The sequence below is a fragment of the Vidua chalybeata genome, chromosome Z, assembly GCF_026979565.1.
Source record: "Vidua chalybeata isolate OUT-0048 chromosome Z, bVidCha1 merged haplotype, whole genome shotgun sequence".
NCBI lineage: Eukaryota > Metazoa > Chordata > Aves > Passeriformes > Viduidae > Vidua > Vidua chalybeata.
This window is the reverse complement of record NC_071570.1, coordinates 43656801-43678878: the sequence shown is the minus strand read 5'-3', so window position 1 is coordinate 43678878 and position 22078 is coordinate 43656801. Positions and strand designations below refer to the sequence as shown.

The following is a 22078-nucleotide window of genomic DNA, read 5'->3' as shown; positions in this document are numbered from 1 at the left end:
CGCCCGTGTGGGGCTGCTCTTCTCACCGTCCGCCTAGGCAGGGAAGTCACCATGCCCCCGCCCAAGACACCCCGTGTCCGCCCGACGAAAGCTCCCCACTGGCGCTCTCAGCCTCGTGGGGTTGCGGGGCAGGGCTGAGCCCCATAGCAGGGAGGAGGAGCAGGAGCAGCCACAGCTGGGATTGGGGCCCGCCGGCACCGCCCGGCCGGCCGGGAGGGAGGAGGCGGCGGGAGGAGGAGCGGCGGCGCGGACCGCAGGGAGCTGGCGGGGCTCGGCGCGACGGTCCCTGAAGATGGCGGCGGCGGAGCCGTTCGCTGCTCCGGGCGGCGCCTCCGTGCCCGTCCTTTTCTGTTTCTCGGTTTTCGCGCGGCCCTCCAGCGTGCCCCACGGCGCCGGCTATGAGCTGCTGATCCAGAAGTTCCTCAGCCTGTATGGGGATCAGATAGACATGCACCGTAAATTCGTGGTGCAGCTCTTCGCCGAGGAGTGGAGCCAGTACATCGACCTGCCGAAGGGCTTCCTGGTCAACGAGCGCTGCAAGGTGCGCCTGGTCCCGCTGCAGATCCAGGTAATAGCCGGTGGCGCGACAGTGCCGGCCGCCACAGGTGCATGTGAGGGCGGGCAGCCCGTCCTGTCCTGCCGCGGCAAGCCCCGGCCCCTTCCGGGAGGAGTGAGGAATCCTGGAGCCGGCTGGGACCGTGGGCGCAGCTCCCACAGCCCGCGCTCATTTGTCTCTCCGTGGAAACTTTTAGTTTCCTAAGCCGGGGAGGCAGGTGCGCTTTGCGCCACACGTTTGTGGAAGCCGGCCTTTGCCTTCGCCTAGCCAGGACTTACTTGGCGTCATGAATGGGAAGACAGGTCGCTGAAGTAATCAAGGCTCTCCGTTAAATCAGGCGGCTGGTGCTACCCGGCCTTAGCCGGAGGTAATGCTGCGAGGTGGAAACTCAAAGAGTGCCGATAAAGTGGACTCTGCCAGAGCTCGGTATCTTGGCTTCTAGTTCATCAGGACCTCTGTATCCCTCTTTGCCTCAAAAAGCTCTTTCTGATATGCAGGTTTATAGTTTGGTAGTTCTGTAGCCACAAACTAGGAAGCCAGACTGCCAGACAGATGCAGTTACGGGTACTTTCCTATGAAGATACTATGTCCACTAGAGATTGGTGCAAGTAATACTTCCACTCGAAAAACATTGCTTCTTCCTTTCTCCATTCAAATTAAAAAAAAACCACACAAACCAAAACAAACCTCAGGATTAAACCCCACATCATTGCTGTTTGCATTCAGAACATTTTTTTAAAAATTTATAATTAGCAAATTTTTGTTTGCCTAGCCGACATTTCTCAGAAGTTGGAAAAGCGTTATCATAAGAGCTGAAACATTGCTTGTCTTCTCTTAATGTCTTAAGGAATGGCTGATTAATCCTGTTTGTAAACTCTGCTTAATCATAGTGTCTTGTATGCATAAACTCTAAAGGTGGTCTGTTTGCTTACAGTGTATATTAAGGATGCTTATGGCATATTTTGTTTTATTTTTAACTTTATGTATGGAAAGAATGGTTAAGAAGAGCAAACTAGTTGAATAAATTATTAACACTCATCATATTCCGTTTAAAACTTTTCTGTTTCAGTGTTGTAAACAGAATTTATGGGGGCCCAATAGAAAAACTGGAAAGAAACAGTCTTTCCAGCTTGCAAAAATAGTTGGTATATGTGTTAATTAAAGCAAGGATTTAAAAAGAATTTGAGTATTCTGGGCATATAACAGTGTTTCAGGTTAAAATTTGGTTCTCATTTGTGCATGCAGATCACTACTCTGCAAAGATTCCCTTGCAGATGCCTTCTGCACTGAAACTGTAAATGCAGCTCAAGCATTTGTAGCAGGACATACTTCTTGGAATAAAGGTCAGTATCGAGACAAGGATACATCGTTCCCAGGGTGCAAATGCGCTAGACAGCTTTGGCTGCAGGTATTCTGGATGAAACGTTGTATGCGTTATTGCCTCTTTGATTGTCTGCTTACACCAATACTGTTGCAGTTTTGTTGCACCTGTTGATATGAAAAACAATGGTAATTGTGTGTTTTTCCTTGATATGTTTCAGCAGCTGTGAATGAGCTGAAGATGTCTCAAATGAGACATCACAATGATGTCAGTCAGCTTGCCTTAAGCCAGAGACAGGTGCTCAGAGATCACTTGTTTGAGAAACATTTGGTATGATACAGACACAAGCTGAGCTTTTTAAGACTTTTAGGACTTAGTGATAGGAATATTATACTTTCTGTATATTCATTCAGGCATTGCCACTATTATATGCTCTTTTTTCCTTCCCTCCTGCTTTCCTTCCCTCCCTCCCTCCGTGATACTTTATCTGCAGTTACACACAACATTGATTTGTCAACTCTGTGTGTGGCATAGTCACTTGAATCACTGTTTTGGATGTATGTTTCAAGAGGGACAACTTTTACTCGCTGATGTGATTAGACTTTCATATTTAGAAAGATATTTCTGGTTTAAAATTAAAATTCAGAGATGCTAGCAGCTGTATCACTAGACAATAATTTCAGTGTTTTTATATGCATGTTTTATGAGGAATATGTATGCATCTAGTTGGAAAGTAGGATTTTAACCTTTAAGGCAGCTAGTGCCCGTAATCTCTGGTATGTTATCCTTCCATTTTGATTCCTGTGCAGGCCTGTCATAGAAGGATGCCTTTTGGTATAATAGCTCACAAAATGTCAGCATCAAATGATGTTTGACTGGGCTGTTTCAATTTCTTGTCCCTGCAACTGAGGGGGGCAGTAATCTCATGGAGAAATTACCATATGCTGCCCTTGGAAAGCCACTTCTTGAACTCAGTTCAAAGCTTGATCTGTACAGGGACATTTGCTCTTTCATTGTTTTATGCCTTTGTACCATCCTCATATATGTTTGGTCTGGGTGTCCTGACACAAAACAGTCACTTAAGCTTTTGATGGCCATGCAGTGTTAGGCAGGCTGGTGGGGTGCACTACACCATGATGTTCTGCCCAGCTGCCACTCCTCAACTTGAATCTCTTCAACTCCAGACATGCAGTGAAGAGGGACATTTCCTCAGGCCTCTCTCAAATGGAGGGACTACATCTTCTTTTTATAAATTTTAAGCCTTATAAAATTTTCTAATATTTGTAGTTTGGATGAGGGAATGCAGGATCACTTTAATCGTCTCTACATACAGTTAAATAGTGCTACAAAAGTTTTTGTATTTTCCTGTAGTGTTGTAGCTGCCTTTGGAGGAGAGAAATAAGGAAAAAGACTTTGGTGATATCCAAAGAAAAGACAGCTATATGCACATTACAGCTGTGTAATAGAGGAGCTTTCAAATACATAACCAAGAGAGAATATTTCACAGTAACTGTCATAACTTCAAGGTGGCTTCTCCTCAGGAGGACTTGCGCTCTGTATTTACAAACTGGTAAACCTTAAGTTACTGAAGCTAAAAGGGTAAAATTATTGCTGAAACCATTGCATAAAGCACGTCTATTTCAGGATGGTTTTTTGAGACAGGTTAGTGTTCTGGGCATATCTGTCTTAAATAAAACTGCTTGCAAAATGACATCCAACTTCTGCTGAATGATAAGGTAAATAAAATATAACAATTAATACACAGATTTTCATTCTTATTGGAAATACCCGATATTGCTCTGATAGTCTGGAACTAGAACTAACTAATTAACTCAGGAACCCAAGTCCATTTTCTGAAGCCAGGAAAAGCCAAAGCATAAATTGCAGGGATGTTATTTGGGGGTTTTAGGGTGAAATTATAAATTTTGATAAATTAGGACATTCCTAAATAAATAAGTTTTTTGGAAAGCAGCATGTGGGGCCTTCAAGAAGGGGAGGAAAAGGGCTGAAAACACTGAAAAAGGATTTTTTTTCCTCAAATCCAGACTCCTTGTTTGTTTATCTTTACTCTGCAACAAGCACTTTAGTAATTTTAAATTTTGCTGAAGACTTTTGTACTGCATTAGTTATATGTACATCATGTTTTTTTTAACTAAATCTGTCCTTTTTAAATGCTGACTTACATGTAAAAGGCTGAACATTGGCTTAGCATAAGATAAATATTTATGTTTCTAAATTGAAACACTTGTAATCTATTTTTCTCTTGAAGTACATCAAACTGAATTTATTCAATTTTTTTACATTTGAAAGATAGGCAGCAAAGTACAACTGAATCTTACTAATTTCCTTTAAGAAATACAGAAAAAAGGTGGTAGCTTCATTTTGTTGTTGTCTCTTTTATGCCATTCTTGAAATACCAAGGTTGTAACATCCCCCAGTCTGCCTTTTTAGTACGTAACCTTGATGTGAGATTTATGAAGTCACTAGTGATGTCAAATAGGGTTATTCCTTTGCTTCCAGTTTCTTGTTCATTACAAATACTATAAGGAAATTTCATTTTGTATGTATTATGATTTCCTGGACTTTGAACAGGTAAAGGACAGATAAAAAGCCAGTATATGTGAATATTTTTGTAAAGCTGAACCTGTAATTATAGGACTTCATCGTAATCACATTTTCTCTGATTAATAACAATAATGAGCAGAGATGATATAGATGTGGAAAATCACCTCTCCTTTCTCACCTAGGTCTTTTCTAGAGTAGGATTTAAAGCTGTATGTAACTCGTGGCAGCATACCTTTAAGTCCTGGTCTGGACGAGGTCCTAGAGATGACTTCTTTAGCTGGGTAAAAGAGCTGCATGAGGTTACTTGACCATTTGATGTACCTATTCTGGTTGTGTTGTGGGTAACCTTCAGCTGGAGGACAGAAAATCCTAACTAAGAGAAATGAAGTGCAACAAATGGAAATGCTTATGTACTGTTGAGAGGAACTTCAGGTCATTTGGGTTTTGAAAGGTTTTTTTTTTTTTTCTTTTATTTTGAGTTCAAGGTGTTTAACATTATTGTGGCTGAGTAGATGTTATATGCAGGGTGGATTTAGATACTGTGTGGCTGCAGTGGCTCACAATCCTTGCCCAGCCTGCCTCTTTCTGCAGTGAAATCAAACAGGTGTTGATGTGCCAGCCCAGGTTTGATGTTTAGGTGTAGTTCTGCCCTCCCCCAGCTCTTTGGAATGTTGCACTGGGGAGGTCTGGGTGATTTTCACTGCCAGGAGATGTGAAGTGGAGGTGCCACAGCATTCTTGTAGAAGGGGAGGATGGCATTGAAAGCAAGTGAGCTGTGGTAGTCTGTTATTTTACAGTTTGTTCTTCTGTAGTATGTTTTAATATTCCTTGTTATAAGTTTGTAGTGGTTCATTCTCTGTACCCCATTTGGCTTCCCTAATGGTTCAGTACTGAGTTGTTTACCACAGTTTTCCACGCCAAAATATATGTCAATCTACATGTCAATCCACCTGTATACCTCCCTTGTTCCCTTGTCTTACCCCTGTCTGTCAAAGATAGCACACTCCTTTGGTTCTGGAGTGTTCCCTGTCTTCATCCCTTCCTCGAAGCAGAATTGGATTGTAAGGTTTGCTCCCTCCCCATGTTGGCTTCTGTTGGGGAGCCCTTACCCTGCACCCCTCCCCGAATGCCTTCCTATTGGTCAAAGGTTGTGTCCTCCCAGTGTTCCCCCTACCCTTTAAAAGTAGCCCCTTCAGGTTCAGATTTGTCACTTGCTCTGCCCCCCTTGGAGATTAAATATTGGAGACTCAGACAAGTGTCCTTCCCTTATTCTTCTGCCTCGGTTTCCTCGTGCTCTGTGCCTCTGCTGTGCTACCCACACCGCAGCAATCACCGCCACCTGCAACAGTCTCGGCAGAGACTCGGGGGTGGCCACTCGCATGTCTGCCCTCCGGCCACCAGCGGGACAGCTAGCCGGCGAGCCTCCATCCCATGGCCGCTGCGAGCCAGACGCAAGTGAGTAGTAGGATTTACATGGCACAAAACAGAACTAGTAAACTAAACCTTACCTTTATACATAGCAAATACTTACATGAATTTATTTATGGACTGTATTAGCTACTATTTATGAAACTCAATTTAAAACTGCTTTCTGCTACACTCTGCCCTTCCCACATCTGGTCTTCCACATACCACCAGCAAATATTGACTCTTTGATCTTAGCATCTCTTTCTTCCAGTTTCCTCTTGTTCTGCCACAATTCAAACTGCAAGTTAATCAGAAATAAATAAGAAAATCAATATATGAATTATTTGTGTTAGACTATGTAAAAGCTTTTATTTAGCAAATATACAGTTGACACTTTATTTTAGAGAGCTGCTGGCATGAATCTGAAGGCATAAATTAAATCATATGAAACCAACTTGACAATAAAGAAAAGCAGATATAGTGCTTTTGCTCCAGCTCCCTGTGCTTTTTGACATAAACATATGAGTTTCAGTGGAAGTCTATAATAAGGATACTCTCTGGCTGGAAAGACAGTTTTCTTCTGCACTTCACTATCAAATCAGAATTAAATTGAATTGTGCTCTATAAAATGGATTCCAAATCCACTGTTTTTAATTATTCCATTGTCCTTATCCTTGACGAAACTTAGGGCAAATACTGTTTTTGCAGAAGATACCAGGCTGGAAGGAGCTACAAGCATCTGAAAATGCAGATTTCGGGTATTTCAAGACAAGCTGGAGAAACAGGGTGCAATAAGATGCACTTCAAAATGGAAGTAGCAATGTAGAAATAATCAGCTACACAAACAGAAGATGAGGGAGAGTTCAGGGGATGATTTATAAGCCTAAAATGCACCTCAGGAGTCTAAGTATTATCCATTATGAAGAGAGCAAATTATGTACTGGAAAGCACAAAATAAACAGGGCCTGGAAGGGCTGTGAATTGGCTGATATTTGAGGCCCTGCTAGAGCAGTGAAGTAGCATGGGCAGAGAAACACTGTTGTGACAGTCGTATTGAGTGCCTCATTCCAGACTGCAATTTGAAAACCGCCCCAGGGAGGACCATGAAAACCGTTCGAGTAAGAAATACTAAAAGCATTAGATACATTTTAGAATAAGCAGGGGGAGAGGAAGGCCTGAAGGGAGACCTAAAGGTCTGATTCTTGAGGTCTGGTAATTGTACATGGTTATCCATGTGAAGGAGGATGGTAATACTCTTGTGTTTCAAATTCACTGTGGACCTAGCTGGAAGTAACACTCATAAACGTGACCAAAGGAACTATGGATGAGAAAACACGGAAAGGTAAAGGTAACAGAGCTGTGGGATGGGTTTTATAGGAGTTCTGTCTCTGATGGGTCAGACCATGTGGTTTTCTATGAAGAATATTTGTGTTTGTTTCATCCTTCTGTAGGATGAAACATCCTGAACATCCTTCAGACTATGCAGCTACTTACAACTTTCCAACTCTATTCACATTTATTCCTCTGCTAGGGGTGGTAGGACCATCTGCTGCACTGGCAGAAGAAGGTGCGTATCAAAGCAGTAGATTAACATCACATTGGTCATTCTCTAGTCCATGATGGTTTGTGGTTCAGACAGATCTTAAAAAATTACAGAATCAGACTGTAAAAGACCTCTGAGATCGAGTCAATCCTGTGGCTGAACCCTGCCATGTCAGTTAGATCATGGCACCAAGTGCTACCTCCAGTCTTTCTTTCAACGCCGACAGTGACTCCACCACCTCCCTGGGCAGCCCATTCTAATATCTAATCACCCTTTCTGTGAAGAAATCCTTCCTAATGTCCAACCTAAACCTCCTCTGGTGCAGCTGTTAAAGTGATGGAAAGATTTAAATGAGAAAATAATAGTCTTCGCTTGTCATATAAAATGCTGAGACAAAATGACACATTTATGAGTAGGAACCACATTTATAAATATTTTTTTTTATTCCAATTATTCTATTTTTATTGCTGAGCAGTGGGAAAGTTAAATGTCATAATTGACTTCTGTGATGGTAGTAAGTGTCAGACTTGGAATGTGTCAGAGTAGAAGTCATAATTGACTTCTGTGATGGTAGTAAGTGCCAGACTTGGAATGTGTCAGAGTAGGTGCTCCCTGTGGTGTTGAATTGTACATTAATACTGCCTGCCAACTGCTTTTTTCATTGTTCAAGCAAATGGTATGGTATGATGGATAGTATTCAAAAATAAGGTGATTATTTAATTTTGTGTCCAGTCTTTCTTGGTCCCAGGCCTCATTCATTACCTGGTGTAGAGTTGCAGAAGTGTTACTTGGAAAAAAAAAATCTAGAGGGTGCCTTCCCTAACCCCTTGATCAAATCAGCTGCTGCAGTGCTGAATACTGAAAATCTCCTAGGATTGAAGATCTTACATCTGTGGTAAATTTTTTCAGTGCAGCTGAAAAAAATTCTGGTGAAAAAGATTTCTCTAAAACCTGTTGTGATGCTCTTTTGTTTTCCTGTGGTATCAGTGAGCTCAGTATTACATCATCTGCACTGTGGTTTTTACTGCATTTGCCTCTGTAACTGCTTGTACGAATAGTGTTGCTGTTTGGCTCACAAGGACTGGAGGAACCATGTTTATGAATGGTTGCTGCTTTGGCAGTAGTGGTGTAATGAATCTGAAAATTGAGGGAATTTAGCATCTACAATTGCTAGCATACAAGTAATTTTCCCAACAATTTTACCAGGCCATTGCATATGTTTAAGCATGGCCATTATTAAGCATGGCCTTGGGAATTGAGATCAGCAGCATTTTACTCTGGAGACATGTGGTGAATCAATGAAAGTTTTGGAACTAATATTTATCGATTCCCAATTCCTTTGTGTTGAGTTGACCTTGGCTGGCCACCAGGTGTTCATCAAACTACTCCATCACTTGTCCTCAGTAGGACAGAGGGGAGAAAATATGACAAAGAAGCTTGTGCATCAAGATAAGGACAGAGAGGAATCACTTGCCAATTACCATCATGGACAAAACAGACTTGGGGAAATCAGTTTGATATAGTGCTAATCAATAACCAATTAGAATAATTGGAAATAAGAGCAAATGTAGAAACATCTCTTCCCTATCCCTCCCTTCTTCCCAGGTTTAGCTCTACTTCCAACTTCTCTGCCTCCTCCCTTCAAGCAGCACAGAGGGATGGGGAGTGGGGTTTGTGGTCAGTGCATAAAACTTCACCTCTCCCATTCATTCTTCTCACACTCTTCCCCTGCTCCAGAGTGGGGTCCCTCCTCTGGGAGATAGTATGTCATGAGTAAATGTGCATCCTTCCCACAGGCTGCATTGCTTCCCAAACATTCTCCAGCATGAGCTCCTCTCTAGAGAGTCACAGGTCCTAGGAGCCTGCATCAGTGTGGCCCCTCAGAGTCACAGCCTTCTTTAAGGCATATTGCAGGCCTTCTTCAAGGTTCTGCTGTGGGGTCCTCCATGGACTGCAGGTGGATTTCTGTTCCGCTGTGGAAGCCCATGGGTTGCAGGGGCACAGCTGCCTCACCCTGGTCTGCACCAGTGGCTGCAGGGGAATCTCTGCTCCAGCACTTGGGGTACCTCTTGCCCCTCCTTCTGCACTGACCTTGGTGGCTGCAGGGCTATTTCTCCCACATATTCTCACCCTCTTTTCACAGCTGCTGTTGGACAGTGTGGTTTTTTTACCCTTGCTTAAATATGTTAGCACAGAGTTGTCACCAGCATCACTGATGTAACAGATCTGTCTTGGATTCAGCAGGCATTAGCGCTCTCTTGACACGAGGCTGTTTCTGGCATCTCACAAAAGCCACCCCTACAGCCTCCCCTCATTACCAAAACCTTGTCACATTAACTCAATACATCTGCACTCTTCCAAAATACATTCTTTTACAAATTTTGTAATTTTGTTTCAGTTTAAAACATTACAGCCTCAGATTGCAGTGTATGAAGTGTATATAGTTAATGGGTACTTCCCATAAGCTCTTTATTCCATTTGATTTATCTGTCTGGTGAAAAGCTCCTGAATGGATGTAATTTCTCTTGAGTTGCCTTACAACTAAATGATAGTATGTAACTCTTTTCTTTCCCTGTAGCTTCCATCTGAAGCTCTATACATTGGTTTGACAGGCAGTGCAAGTAATTTGTTTATGCAAATACAAAGCACCCTTTCTAAATGTAAGAAAATTAGGTATTTGGTTTATTTTTCTTATCCCCATCCTTCTACCCTACTTGGTACCTTGTATGAGGGAAACTCTAGGAGATTACTTTTGTCATTAAAATGTGTTAAGTTTGGTTTCTAATATTTACAGTCTTCTCTACTTTCATTCTAACCTTTGGACTTGTGCTAAAAGATGTCATAGACAAATCAAATTGCCTACACAATGGAAGTATTGAAAATATATGTACTTACAGTATTTGAAAGCAAGTGGAAGTCTGAATTTTTTTTAACTTTAATTTATCCTGAGTCTATATCAGTTCCAAGAATTGTGGATTTAAAAATGAATTTGAAGAAGGTAATTTTGCTTTTGGTATTTTTTCTTTTTTTTTTTTCTTTTTTTTTTTTAATGGTTTAGGCAGTATGTTCCTCTGCCCCCTTCAGAGTTCAGAAATATCCATGTACTTTTATGTTGACTGGTGCTTCCCACCTAATAAAATCTTGATTACATAGTGATGACTATACTGTACCATTCAGTATCAGCTATTCATTTGAATTCAGAAACATACCAAAATAAGGCTTGAAAAACTTTTCTCCTGTTTTGACTCAAAGTAACGTAAATCCATAATCTAGCAGAGGTATTGCAAACTCTTCCTCATTTTGCTGCATTTCTGAAAGGATGTCCACTGCCATGGAAAACATTGCCTTTATTTCATTTTTTTAGATTACTGCTTTGGGCAACCTGACACCCTCAAGCACTGTCTTTTTCTGTTGTGACATGCAAGAACGATTCCGGCCTGCCATCAAATACTTTGGTGATATCATCAGTGTGGGCCAACGACTGGTATGTTTGCTTTTTTTTTTTCCTGTAGTGAGTGAGTTTTGATTGCTCATTGTAAACTATTATTTTACACACAGTCTAACAATTACTTCATTTTAGGTAATAACAATGTCTTTGTTATTTTTTTTCTTTTTTTCTTTTATTTTAAAATGTTTTCCTTTTTCCCCTTACAGCTCCAAGGTGCACGGCTCTTGGGTATTCCAGTTATTGTCACTGAACAGTATCCCAAAGGTCTTGGCAGCACTGTGCAAGAAATTGATTTAACAGGAGCTAAACTTGTGCTTCCCAAGACAAAATTTTCAATGGTGTTGCCAGAAGTTGAAGCAGCATTAGCAGAGATCCCTGGTGTCCGGAGTATTGTCCTCTTTGGAGTAGAAGTAGGTGCTTTGCCATTCTAATACTGGTTTATGGCAATGTCTATTGACCCTCAAAGGGGGCATCACTTTCTGTAATGAAAAAAACAACTCAATTTATATTACTTAGAGCTTAGATATCCTCTACAGAATAAATTATTTTTGTGTTGTCTTTAATATTATCTCATAAAAGAATTTGAGATGAGATTCTTGTAAACTACAGGCACTTGTCTCAATCTTAACTGGCATTTAAAATGCATATTGAGTTCCCTTGTAGTGCCTGGTGTAGAAAAATACGTATTTGAACTCTAATTAATTATGAGCTCTAATTTGTGGTTGTGTTACTTTCATTTCATAATAATGGTTTGTTGGTGGCTTTTCTGCCTTTGATTTCTCCCCCGTAGACTCATGTCTGTATCCAGCAAACAGCACTGGAATTAATTGGCAGAGGTCTGGAAGTTCATATTGTAGCTGATGCCACCTCGTCAAGAAGTATGATGGACAGAATGTTTGCTCTTGAAGTAAGTTTCTTAAGGCTTTTTTCACCTTGGGTTGGTATGTTAAGTTCTCTGCTTATTGTAAGCTAAGAAGGAATTTCTATGGGCAAAGCAGTGGATAAAAGTAGATTTGAGAACTCTGATTCTTAAAATAGCATTGAAAATGGAGAAGTACTGGGGTTTTTTTTATCTCCTTAAATTATGATTTAATGTGCATAACCCAGTTTGTGATGTTTGGAATTTCAAACATTGCTCCATACAATATAGATTACTCTGTATAAACAGTAGTATTTTAGCATATCCCTTTATGCAGTGTTGTCTCTACAGCACAGTAAAAGTGCTATAGAGCTTTTGGCTTTGTTGTTCCAAAGAGTATTTATTCAGGTGTTGAAATTCTTGAACTGCAATGAAATACAGTATGTGATACTGTTCAAATCTCCTTGTACCTCTGTCCCTCCTTCTGCTTTTCCTCATCAGTGCAAATTAAAGCTTAAATCACAAGACCCTGATTATAGTAAAGATTCCCCTCCCCCCTGTTTTAGGAGCTTAGTCAAATGAAATGTTGAGAAAGTGGAGATAAATGTATCAAGAAGATTTAAAAGCACATACAACTATGTGGTAGCAAATTCATGCAAATGATTTTTTGATGGTGTACTCCTAACTTGCCTACAGGCATAACTGTTGAAAGTCAAAATCTGATACATATATTAAGTATTGCAATTTTTTGCCTCGGGTCCTAACAATTATTTGAAGTAGAAACTGATGATAACCACAGCATGTTATACTTTTTTATGTATTTTGAGAAGACTTAATTTCTTAAAGGCTAAAGTGAAATCCCCAGCATACAGTGATTGATGAAACTCGTGACTTCAATTAAGGGGAAACCTAATGTCAGCTGTCACATAGAGCATAGGGACACATACAGAGTACAGGAGTGACTGAAGTAATGGACTTCCCAAATAATTGTGGTGCAGCAGCAGTAGGAGACAAAACAAATATAGAAAACCTGAAATCTGTTGGCCGTATTGTGTATGTTTTTGTACATTTATTACTTACAATGTGTCTGTAAGCATAGAAGTTGGGCCAATGTATTAAAGGTTAAAACAGTGACTAGCTAGCTTTGCTTTACTTTCTAGGCAAAAAGGTATTGATCTTAGAAGTGTGATTGCTTGCAAAAGCTGTAAATGTTTCAGTTTTAGATAACTTTTTGGTACACCTTTGCAATGCTTTCTCAATAAGCAAAAGAAAGTGTTTTTCTGTGATCCCTTATGTTGTCAGTCATTACAGTGATAACAACTAGCTTCCTTAGCAGCCCCAAATAACTCCCACCTGGCCCCACCTGCCCCTTCAGTTCACATTTCCCATCACGTAGCATGTGTTTTGATTGTGCTGGTAATGAATATACAAATATTTGAGTGGGTGTACTAGGAAGAACAATTTGTCTTAATTGATAATGAAAGCTTTCATGCCTGCTTGGATAACAGGTTGTCTCCACTTCTGTTGTGTGCTTCAAAATGACAGCAGGCAACAACTTCTAGTTAAAAAAAACTCTCAGAAACAAAAAAATCTCGAAATTTTCACTGATGAAATAACTCAGCACAAAAGGTCAAGATTGTGACTATTCTGAATCTCTGCCCTGTCTGATGAACAAGTCTTATGCCGGTGCTTGGTCTCAGATTGAGACAGCTTAGTCTGCTCCTGCTGGATTTCTTTTTTGTTCTTTCTCTTTTCTACTTATTCCAGCAGTGTGGATGCAACATACTGTCAATACTTTCCTTCTCCTCAAAGACAGCATTCTAAGAGAACTTGTGATTTCCTTGGAAATGATCCAATATACTTAGCAAATGCACCTCTTATTTTCTGCTAATCTGAAATCTATAAAAATTATATCTAGTCCTAGAAAGGGTATAAGGCAATGCCAGCCTCTTTTGACATGTTGTGGTGTGTTTTGCTTTTTAAAAAGATGTTCTCTCTTTTCAATCAACATTTCACAGAGAGAAATTATTTTTTAAGTGTATAGATATTTTTTTCTCATCCATACTAGTTAAAACCAAAATCTTTGTATTCTTGGAGAGGCTCATGTTGAAAACATTGCCATAATATTTAATATTAATTTTTCTATTTTTCTTCTTTTTTGTATGTGTGTGAAATTTAACAAATATGGTTGTACGGAGTAGGAAAGCTGAGGAATGTAGTTCCTTTGTTTCAGCGTAAGAATATTGTGAGGCTTGTTGCTGTAATGGCAAGCAGGAAGTATTCAGTAAATCCAGTGTTGTTAGTGTGTTGTTATGTAGACTGTAGTTGCATATACTTTACTGGTTGGTCCCTTAAAGCTAGTAACTTCCACCCACCAGTTGCTTTGAAATTGAAGAGCTAGAAAGTTTGGAGCTTCTCTTTGCTTTAATGATTACAACTGAAACCTGTATGTACGTATCTCTGTTCTCTGCTGCTTGCCCTCCCTTAGCTCATTCAGGATCCCATTAGATTGGTGAAGCATGCAGCTGAGTAGAGGATGAGGGAGGGAAAGCTGACTCTATGAAGAGTTTTACTGCCAAAGCATCTGTATGATGGCTGGGAAGATGATGGGGGACGTGGGTTGGTCAGCCTTTGCTAAAGGTAACTTTGTTATGTAAGCAACAACCACAGTTCTGAAAGTCCAATAACTTTATAATAAGTCCTGTGCCTTGAGCTATGTGAAGCCCAAGCCCTGTTGAGTTCCACACTTGCAAAATCTAGCAGACCTCTTTTGGTTTTGCTTTCTCTGCAGCTCTATTTTATCCTGTAGCCTGCAAGCACTGACACTGGAGTTACTGTCTGTAATGAAACATCATTTAAAAAGAGCTGCTGTTGTGCCAATATGATTTATAATGTCTGTAGAAGAGATTTTCCCTCTTTCTCCAGAGATTACTGCTACTAGTGTGCTCTGTAGTCCAAAAGCTGAAGTAGTCATATATAACAAGGACTGAAAGAGAAATTGTTATAATTTCTTGCTTAATGCTGTTAGGTTGGACCTTGCTATTTTATTTTTGGCCCAGGCCTTTCATCTGCATGAGAGTGAAGAAAGCTGACCTCTGGGTTATGCAAGAGAAAAGGATTGTTATTAAGATGTGTGGGGCTGCTGCCTATTAAATCTGACTTGGGGAAATAATCTAGTTCGAGTAGAAAGCCTTATTTGTAATCCAGGGCAGCCTTTTGCCATAGGAAAGTCTAAACCCTGTCAGTTTTTTGTCCTAGCTTTATAAATTATGCCACTAAGAAATGCTGGAATGAAATTGGCAGTACTTTTGTTAATAGGAGATGTTTTTTAAAATGCTATCTGTCTTTTCTTGCAAAATTCACTCATTCATATTTGCAAATATCTTACCTCCCTGTTCTTTTATTTTTCAGCGTCTTGCACGTACTGGAATTATAGTTACTACCAGTGAAGCGATATTGCTGCAGCTGGTAGCTGATAAAGAACATCCGAAATTCAAAGAAATTCAAAATCTCATTAAGGCAAGTGCTCCCGAGTCTGGGCTTCTTTCCAAAGTTTAAAGCAGGCATGGAAGAAGCAGATCTCGCCATCCTCTTTACAGAGGAAGGAAAGCGATAAGTGCACATGTACACATTCTTTCGCTCAAAGTTTCGTAGGAGTGTAAAAATAAAAATTGACATACTTGTGCTTAGCAAATTTGTCTGGTTATATGTCTGGGTGCCAGTGTGTTCTGTTTAGTTACAGCTGTCAGAAGTTTCGGTTATCATAGGACCCTTTTATTGTCAAATTTCTTTATTTAAAAAAATAAATTAACAGAGGTGCCTGCTAGTCCATACTATACACTGATTGTAACAGCTCAAAAAAATGCATATTTCTGTGACACCCCTTGATTGTGTGCTTTGCAATTGTTCTGTGATTTTACTTTTGTACTAGTAGAAGATAATTACTTATTGGATAAATGTGATGTGATACGCTTTAATGTTCTATATAAATGAAGCATTTTATTAGGTCATAAATTAAAACTGAGTAAGATATATGACCTGTATGTGCGCTTTTGTTCTCTAGGATAAAATTTAAGCCCTTTGCTTCGTAGACAAGACACATAAATCAAGCAGAGCTGATGTTTGATTGCTCTAGGTAGCTGAAGTCTGCATCATGACTTTTGATTATACTGAAATTGACTGCCCAAGGCTGTACTTTCCTTAAGTGTATACAAACAGAAGACACCTTATAAACAACTGATGTAAACTCCTTCAGAACTTGTGAATATTATCAAAGCTTTAAATTGGAAATGCTAAGGATGTTTAATAATAAAACTTTTCAGGTTCGAGTGCTAAGTCTACTAATATGTTTAGATTTATTTTGCTTTTTTTACCTCCAGTTTAGTTAGATTGAATAATTATATCCAATTTGTTCAAGAGAGCTCTGGAAGAAGGTTTACCTTCTCTGGGTTTTTGTGCTTTTTTTTGCGGTCAGTAGTTGGGTGGAGTTTGAATAGAATCTGGGCTAAAAAGATTCTTCAGAAAAATAGCATCTGTAACATATATTTTTCCTATCTAGAGCTAGTCTTTTAACATGTGATTATTCATAAAGGCACTTCCTTCATGTTCTAGGGGATTAAACAATGTTGTATAAAGTTTACAGTGTGCCTGAGACATCTATTTTTTTAAAAGAGTGCTAGAAGATGTCATAGTAACCACTGATCTATTTGGTAGAAAAGGTATTAAAGCACATGTATTGTTTTAAATTGTTTATTTTCCCCACAAGATGGCTCTAAAAGAATTGTTTAATAAATAAATAGTTTCAATTGTTTCATATAACCTTTATATGTTCAAAAGAAATAAAGAGTTAACATTTGCTGTCTCTCTTTTGCTTGTGATATTTATTGTAGAGCAAATCCTGAAGGTTGTGTTTGCCATGGACCTTATTCTAGTTTGTACAGCTGTGGAAGTTATATGGATGCCATGGGAATTTTTTGTAAAGATCAAGGGTGGATAATGTTGAATTATTCTTGCCTTCAGCATCTAGTTACAGTGTTATTTAACACTCTAGAATATGAGGAATTAACATTATGCATAAGCTGGAGACTGGGATGCAAGTTGTGTTAAGAATACTTGCTATATCACTGACCTACTTTTAACCTTCTTTCCTGGTATATTAATTGTGTTTATTAGCAGTACAAAGTTCACTCATATAAATCAACAGCTATGCACAAAAATACTATAAATTTCTTATGAAGTAATGGGTTTATTGCCTTCTTGCCTTTATGTGTTGATGGTACCAAGAGACAGTAATTGAAGGAAAAACTGCAGCATTTTTTCCCCACATTTATTTTTCGAACAATATCAATTGCCTCAAAAACAAATACATGTATTTTTATGAGGTAATGGTATTGTTACTAAAATTTTACCACTTTCATAGAAAAGTAAGTTGGAGGACAGATGTCACATCTTCCTTTACATTCCTCTTTTGCCACAATGGGAATCATTGGGTAGCAAGATGGCACTAAAGAAGAAGCTATAAAATACATTGATAGTCCCCATGATGATTCTACTTTTTTCTTTTCTTTAATTTGCATTGCCTTCTGTAGCACACTAGATTTTGTCAAGATCCTTAATTTGTGGTTTTTTTTTCCCATAAGCTTAAATTATAAGAATGCAGAAATACCCAGTGTTATCTTATAAAACTGAGCTCTTAGATGTGAATGTAGGGGCGAAATACACTCCTCTTCTGTTAGATGGATGCATTATTCAGCATCACATGGGTTGTTCAGATGAGATTGTAAGAGTGTTTATTTAAAAAGAGACAAAAAAAAATGTTGCTACCTTACTCGTATGTAAAGTAAGTTTATTCACAGGACATAATTTCCTTTGCTTCTTCATTGCTCTCACTTGTCTGTATTTTCTCTTCTCTGACAAGTGGGTATTCTAATGCAGCAGAAGAGAAGTGAGTTGTTTGAGATCTGTGGGCGGTTGTGCTGTGTAGAGTAAGTACTGTTTTGCTCTGCAAGGATAGGAAATGAATTAATGAAATAACATGGAGGAGGATTGCTTAAGGGTATACTCAACTGATGGTGAAGAAGCTCTCTGTCAAGCTTTTCTTTTTTGAAGACTTCACCACAACTATGGCTGAGCAATACAATTGTCACCTACTGTAGGCGGCTTCAGCATAATTTCTCTTTTTTGGGGGAAGCAGAAATACACTTCTTGATGGAGAAGGGTGGTTTATTTTCCCTTGTAGGAGTTCTGGTTCTGCAGTAGCTGATACATATAATGCTGCATTAAGTACAGTAAGATATGTGTGTGATCAGTTTTAATCTGCTAAATCCTTACAAAGATGAATATTTTTTTTCTTATTAGGACAGTTTAGGTTTTGAGTTTAAAATGTGATCCTGTTTATCCACAGAACCATGGTCCTTTTATTATATTTCCATATGCATGATTATTTTGTATGAACTAAATTGAGTAGGGTTTCCAGTAACCTTTGCAAAACCCAAAAACAGAATGAATAAAGTATCAGCTATTATGAGGCAATGTTTTCTATTATGGCTGAAGAAATTATGCTGTGGGACCGTTCCACCATCATTTTTGCACTTGCTTGTTAGTAGCTATCAGGCACATGTTCACTTAAATCATGCTGTTTATTGAGTACATTTCCTATTAGACGTAGGAAACCCTCTTTTAACTCCCCGCTCTGCCCCATATTTACTACTTTATCTGAACAATTACATTAGCCTTTCGGGAGAGAATTCCAATCAGTCATTTTCTATTGCTATAGACTGTTTTCCTCTTAGGAAAGAGAGGAAGGCTAGTGTTGCATCCTGGAGTTTGGGTTTAGATTAGGGTTTTTAATTTATGTTAAAATAAGTCAAGTTCTGTAATCCCGCGCACTCCCCCCTGTTGTTTCCCCCCCCGCAGCTTCTGGCCCCATGCTGCCTGCTGCCGGAACTTTCCCCTCTGCTGCTCCTGTAACTACCCCCCCGTCCGGCCCCGGGAAACCCCGTGCCTGCCACCCCAATCCACACGATCCCACTCAGCCCGAGGCTCGGTACCCGCCCCTGTGCGGTTCTCTGGTTGGTCGCTGTTGCTGGCGTCACCGCCACGGCAGCCGCCCCTATTGGATGGCAGGCCGTGGATCCTCTCGCCCCACCCCTCCATAAAATCCTACCCCGCCAGCACCCAGGTGCCATTTTCTCCCATGTGAGTGCCAGCGGTTGCGTCTTTCCATCGAGCCATCCCATGTGACCAATAAACGGTTCCTGCCAAGCACAGAGTAAATGGACAAATTCCTTACCCCTTTACCAGATCCCTAACGCACAGTAACAGCGGCTGGCCAGCCTGCGCGCCTGAGACACGGAGCCGTGTCCGGGAACCCGCGGCAGAAAACCCCGGCAGCATGTGGAAGCTACGCCACAGCCGGGCTCCCAAGAGCTGCGTGCAGCTGCGGAGAGCGAAAGCCCACGCCGTAATTGGTGCCCAAACGCGGGGCCGAGGCCAGTGCTTAGCTGATTGCGTGGGCGGAGGTTCACCACGGAGCTCCAGAAACAGTGCCGGGAGCTGCTGCAGACGGCCTGGGGCTGCGCGCCGCCAAGGGGGGAGCACCGCCGCCAAGCCAGAGCGGGCAGCGGTCCACGCCGGATCACCGCTCCGTGCCGGACAGAAACCGAGAGCAGGGGCTCTCCAAAGTACGTCAATGAAGTCTCTGTCACCGACGGGGAACCAGACAGTGTACCCTGCGTGGGACAGGAAGTGCAAACTCGCAGCCAAGAGGGCAGCAGAAAGGACACTTCTTGGGACGCCCAGACCCTGGTGGCAGCTTTTCTTTGCAGAGACTTCCGTCTGGTAAGTATTAGTCATGGAAACGTGTCCAACTAATACGGGGAGGGCTGGCTGTGTTCCCGAGGTTGGGACGTGCGGCGCGCAGCACGAACGGCAGCCGCTGGAGTCGCCTGCTTATTTTTGCTTTTTTTTCTTTTTACTGCCCCAGGGGTGAGGTGGGTTGGGTGGAAGAAGCATGGGGACTGTGCTATCTGCCCAACAAAACTAATTTTATTCCCAAGTTAAGGAAATCCTTTCGGTGAAGGGCCCCTACCCAAAAAATTTAGTGAAGAAATTTGTCCGGTGGTTGTTCTTTGCTTTCCCCCGTCTGTCTGCCGAGGACGTGTGCAAAAGAGAATTCTGGGAGCAAGTGGGAAAAAGGCTAGCAGAGGGGATCGGTAGGGATCCCTCCATAGATGACTGCTTCCCTAAATTCCATTTGTTGATCTCAGATGTGGTAAAGTCAGACCTTGTGCGTAACTCGGTTGGGGAAGGGAAAGAACCATCCAGAAAGTCTGTTACTCCCCCTGAATCTGTTTCCCCATCTCCTTCTCCAACCCCTTCTTCCCCTGGCCTGGGTAGGCGGTGGGGGGCACCCCGTCAATCTGAGACGCAGGGCAGCTCCACAGACGTGGACCATGCTCCTGGTTCCCCCAAGCCATCCCGGCATCCCCGTCTTGGCGAGATCGGTCGATTCGCTGAGGCCACGACCCTAAACCCCTTTTCCAATCCCTTTTTCCCAGTTGAAAATCCCAGTTTCGGTGCTACCCCGCGCAGTTCTGTTTCTTTGAACCCCTTCCTTTGTCCCCCTGAGGAGGCCGAAGTCTCGTGGTCGATCACTTTGTCTTCCCAAGATGGAGAGCAGCCACATGGCAAGGCTTCCCCTTCCCACAATCCCTTTCTTCCCTTCATTCCCTATGACCCCACCCCCTCCTGCTTCCCGGTGGGCACGGGCACCGCCCACTCAAGGCATCGGGTTACCACCCTTCCTCCTGTCCCTCCTCGGGTAGGCGTAGGCATTCCCTCCTTGCATGTTCTACCTGCCACGTCAGCAGCCCCGCTCTCTCCCAGCCGGGAGGGCTCAGTAGCCTCCTCCCCACCTTCCAAGGAGGAGGATTCTCCACGCCCTGTCTGTCCTCTCCCTCGCGCTCCGCCCCCACGTCTTCCCGCTCCTCAGAGACCCAGGGTGGGGGGAGGGGGGGGACAAGGAGGAGGGGGGGTGCAACAGAACCCGGTCCATGAGATCGAGCAGTTGATCCACACTCCAGTCCCCTACACAAGGGGAGGGGAAAACCCTACATGGACACCCCTCTCCTACGATTCAGTCAAAGAGGTCTGCAAGACATTGCAAAAATTTGGCAGAAAGAGTCCGTTTTTTAAAGTGATTCTAAAAGCCACTTTAACATCTAAAACTATAGTGCCGGCTGACCTTAAGCTTCTATTTAACTGCCTGCTTCTCCCGTCTGAATATGACCTGTGGGAGAGGAGGTGGAAAAGGCTAGCAGCAGACCTGCTTCCCGAAATCCATGAGGGACCTTATAGCCTGGATTTCGCGGAAGAACAAATCACCCTAGACCATCTTGTGGGCGAGGGAGAATGGAGTGAGGGGTGACTGCAAGCTCGGGGAATTCCCACAGCTGTGTTGGACATGTCCAGGAGTGCAGCAGAGCGTGCATTCCTGGGCATGCCCACCAGGGATCTGGGGATACCCTACACGGCAGTCAAGCAAGCTGTGTGGGAGCCTATGTTAGATTTTGTAGATCAGATCCGGGCAGCCGTGGAGAGACGCATAGAGGTACCTGAACGCCGGGAAGGAATGGTCCTAGAAGTGGTGCACATGAATGCCAACGCCATGTGCAAAAGAGTCATCATGTCAATGCCAGCCTCACCACCGCCAACCTTCAGCCAGATCATCGAGGAATGCATGCTGAAGGCACACCTGATGGAAGAGGAGGAGGCCCCAAAGAAAAAAGAAAAGCAAGTCGCCTCAGCTGCTGCTCCTTCGAGGAACCCAGCACTGAAGCAACTTCCATCCACACGCCGGTGTTACCATTGCCATCAGGAGAGACACTTCCAGGCTCAATGCCCACTTCTAGGGACTGCGCCGCCCAGGGCTGCGGGAGGGGGGATGGGGGATGGGAACCCCACGGTCTAAAAAACTGACCCATGAATGCGCATTCAGACAAAAATGAGGCAAGTCGCGGTGCTGCAAGAGGAGCCGCAATGCACCATCTAATACCATCAGTAAGCGGTTGCCTTTCGACTAGTGACAACCGGGAGCCTTATCGACTCCGACTCACTAACTCTATTCAGTTCCGTTCCCAGGAGTGGCAGTTTTTCATAGCAGATGCAGAGCTTCTATCGCACATCTGCCGCTGTGAGACCAGGAAAAAGGAAGATCTCTTAAACTGCAGGTACCTCATTGTTGGGGACACAAAGAGCACTCCACTGGAGATAGAAGTCCCTCCGGTAATATCCATCCTCAATCCGAGGCTCTTCTATCTCACAGCACGCTGTGTCCATCCCCCCCCTGCTCTTCCTGCCTAAGGACCAGGTAATTGCAT

The 22078-nt window shown here is 42.1% G+C and overlaps 1 protein-coding gene across 1 annotated transcript; it reads left to right on the top strand.

Annotated features, from left to right (window-relative positions):
- The first annotated feature begins 216 nt into the window (after positions 1–216).
- Positions 217–16560, top strand: ISOC1 (isochorismatase domain containing 1). Its single transcript, XM_053968781.1, has 5 exons — positions 217–568; positions 10757–10876; positions 11047–11250; positions 11631–11747; positions 15111–16560. Exons 1-5 carry the CDS (start codon positions 293–295, stop codon positions 15255–15257), a joined length of 864 nt encoding a protein of 287 aa, XP_053824756.1. The 5' UTR covers positions 217–292; the 3' UTR covers positions 15258–16560.
- Positions 16561–22078: the final 5518 nt, after the last annotated feature.

Bases quoted from the DNA above. Each gene is read 5' to 3' on its own strand.
- ISOC1 (XM_053968781.1), top strand. From the start codon at position 293: ATGGCGGCGGCGGAGCCGTTCGCTGCTCCGGGCGGCGCCTCCGTGCCC. The intron at 569-10,756 runs GTAATAGCCGGT...TCATTTTTTTAG, and splicing joins TGGTCCCGCTGCAGATCCAG to ATTACTGCTTTGGGCAACCT. The intron at 11,251-11,630 runs GTAGGTGCTTTG...TCTCCCCCGTAG, and splicing joins TTGTCCTCTTTGGAGTAGAA to ACTCATGTCTGTATCCAGCA.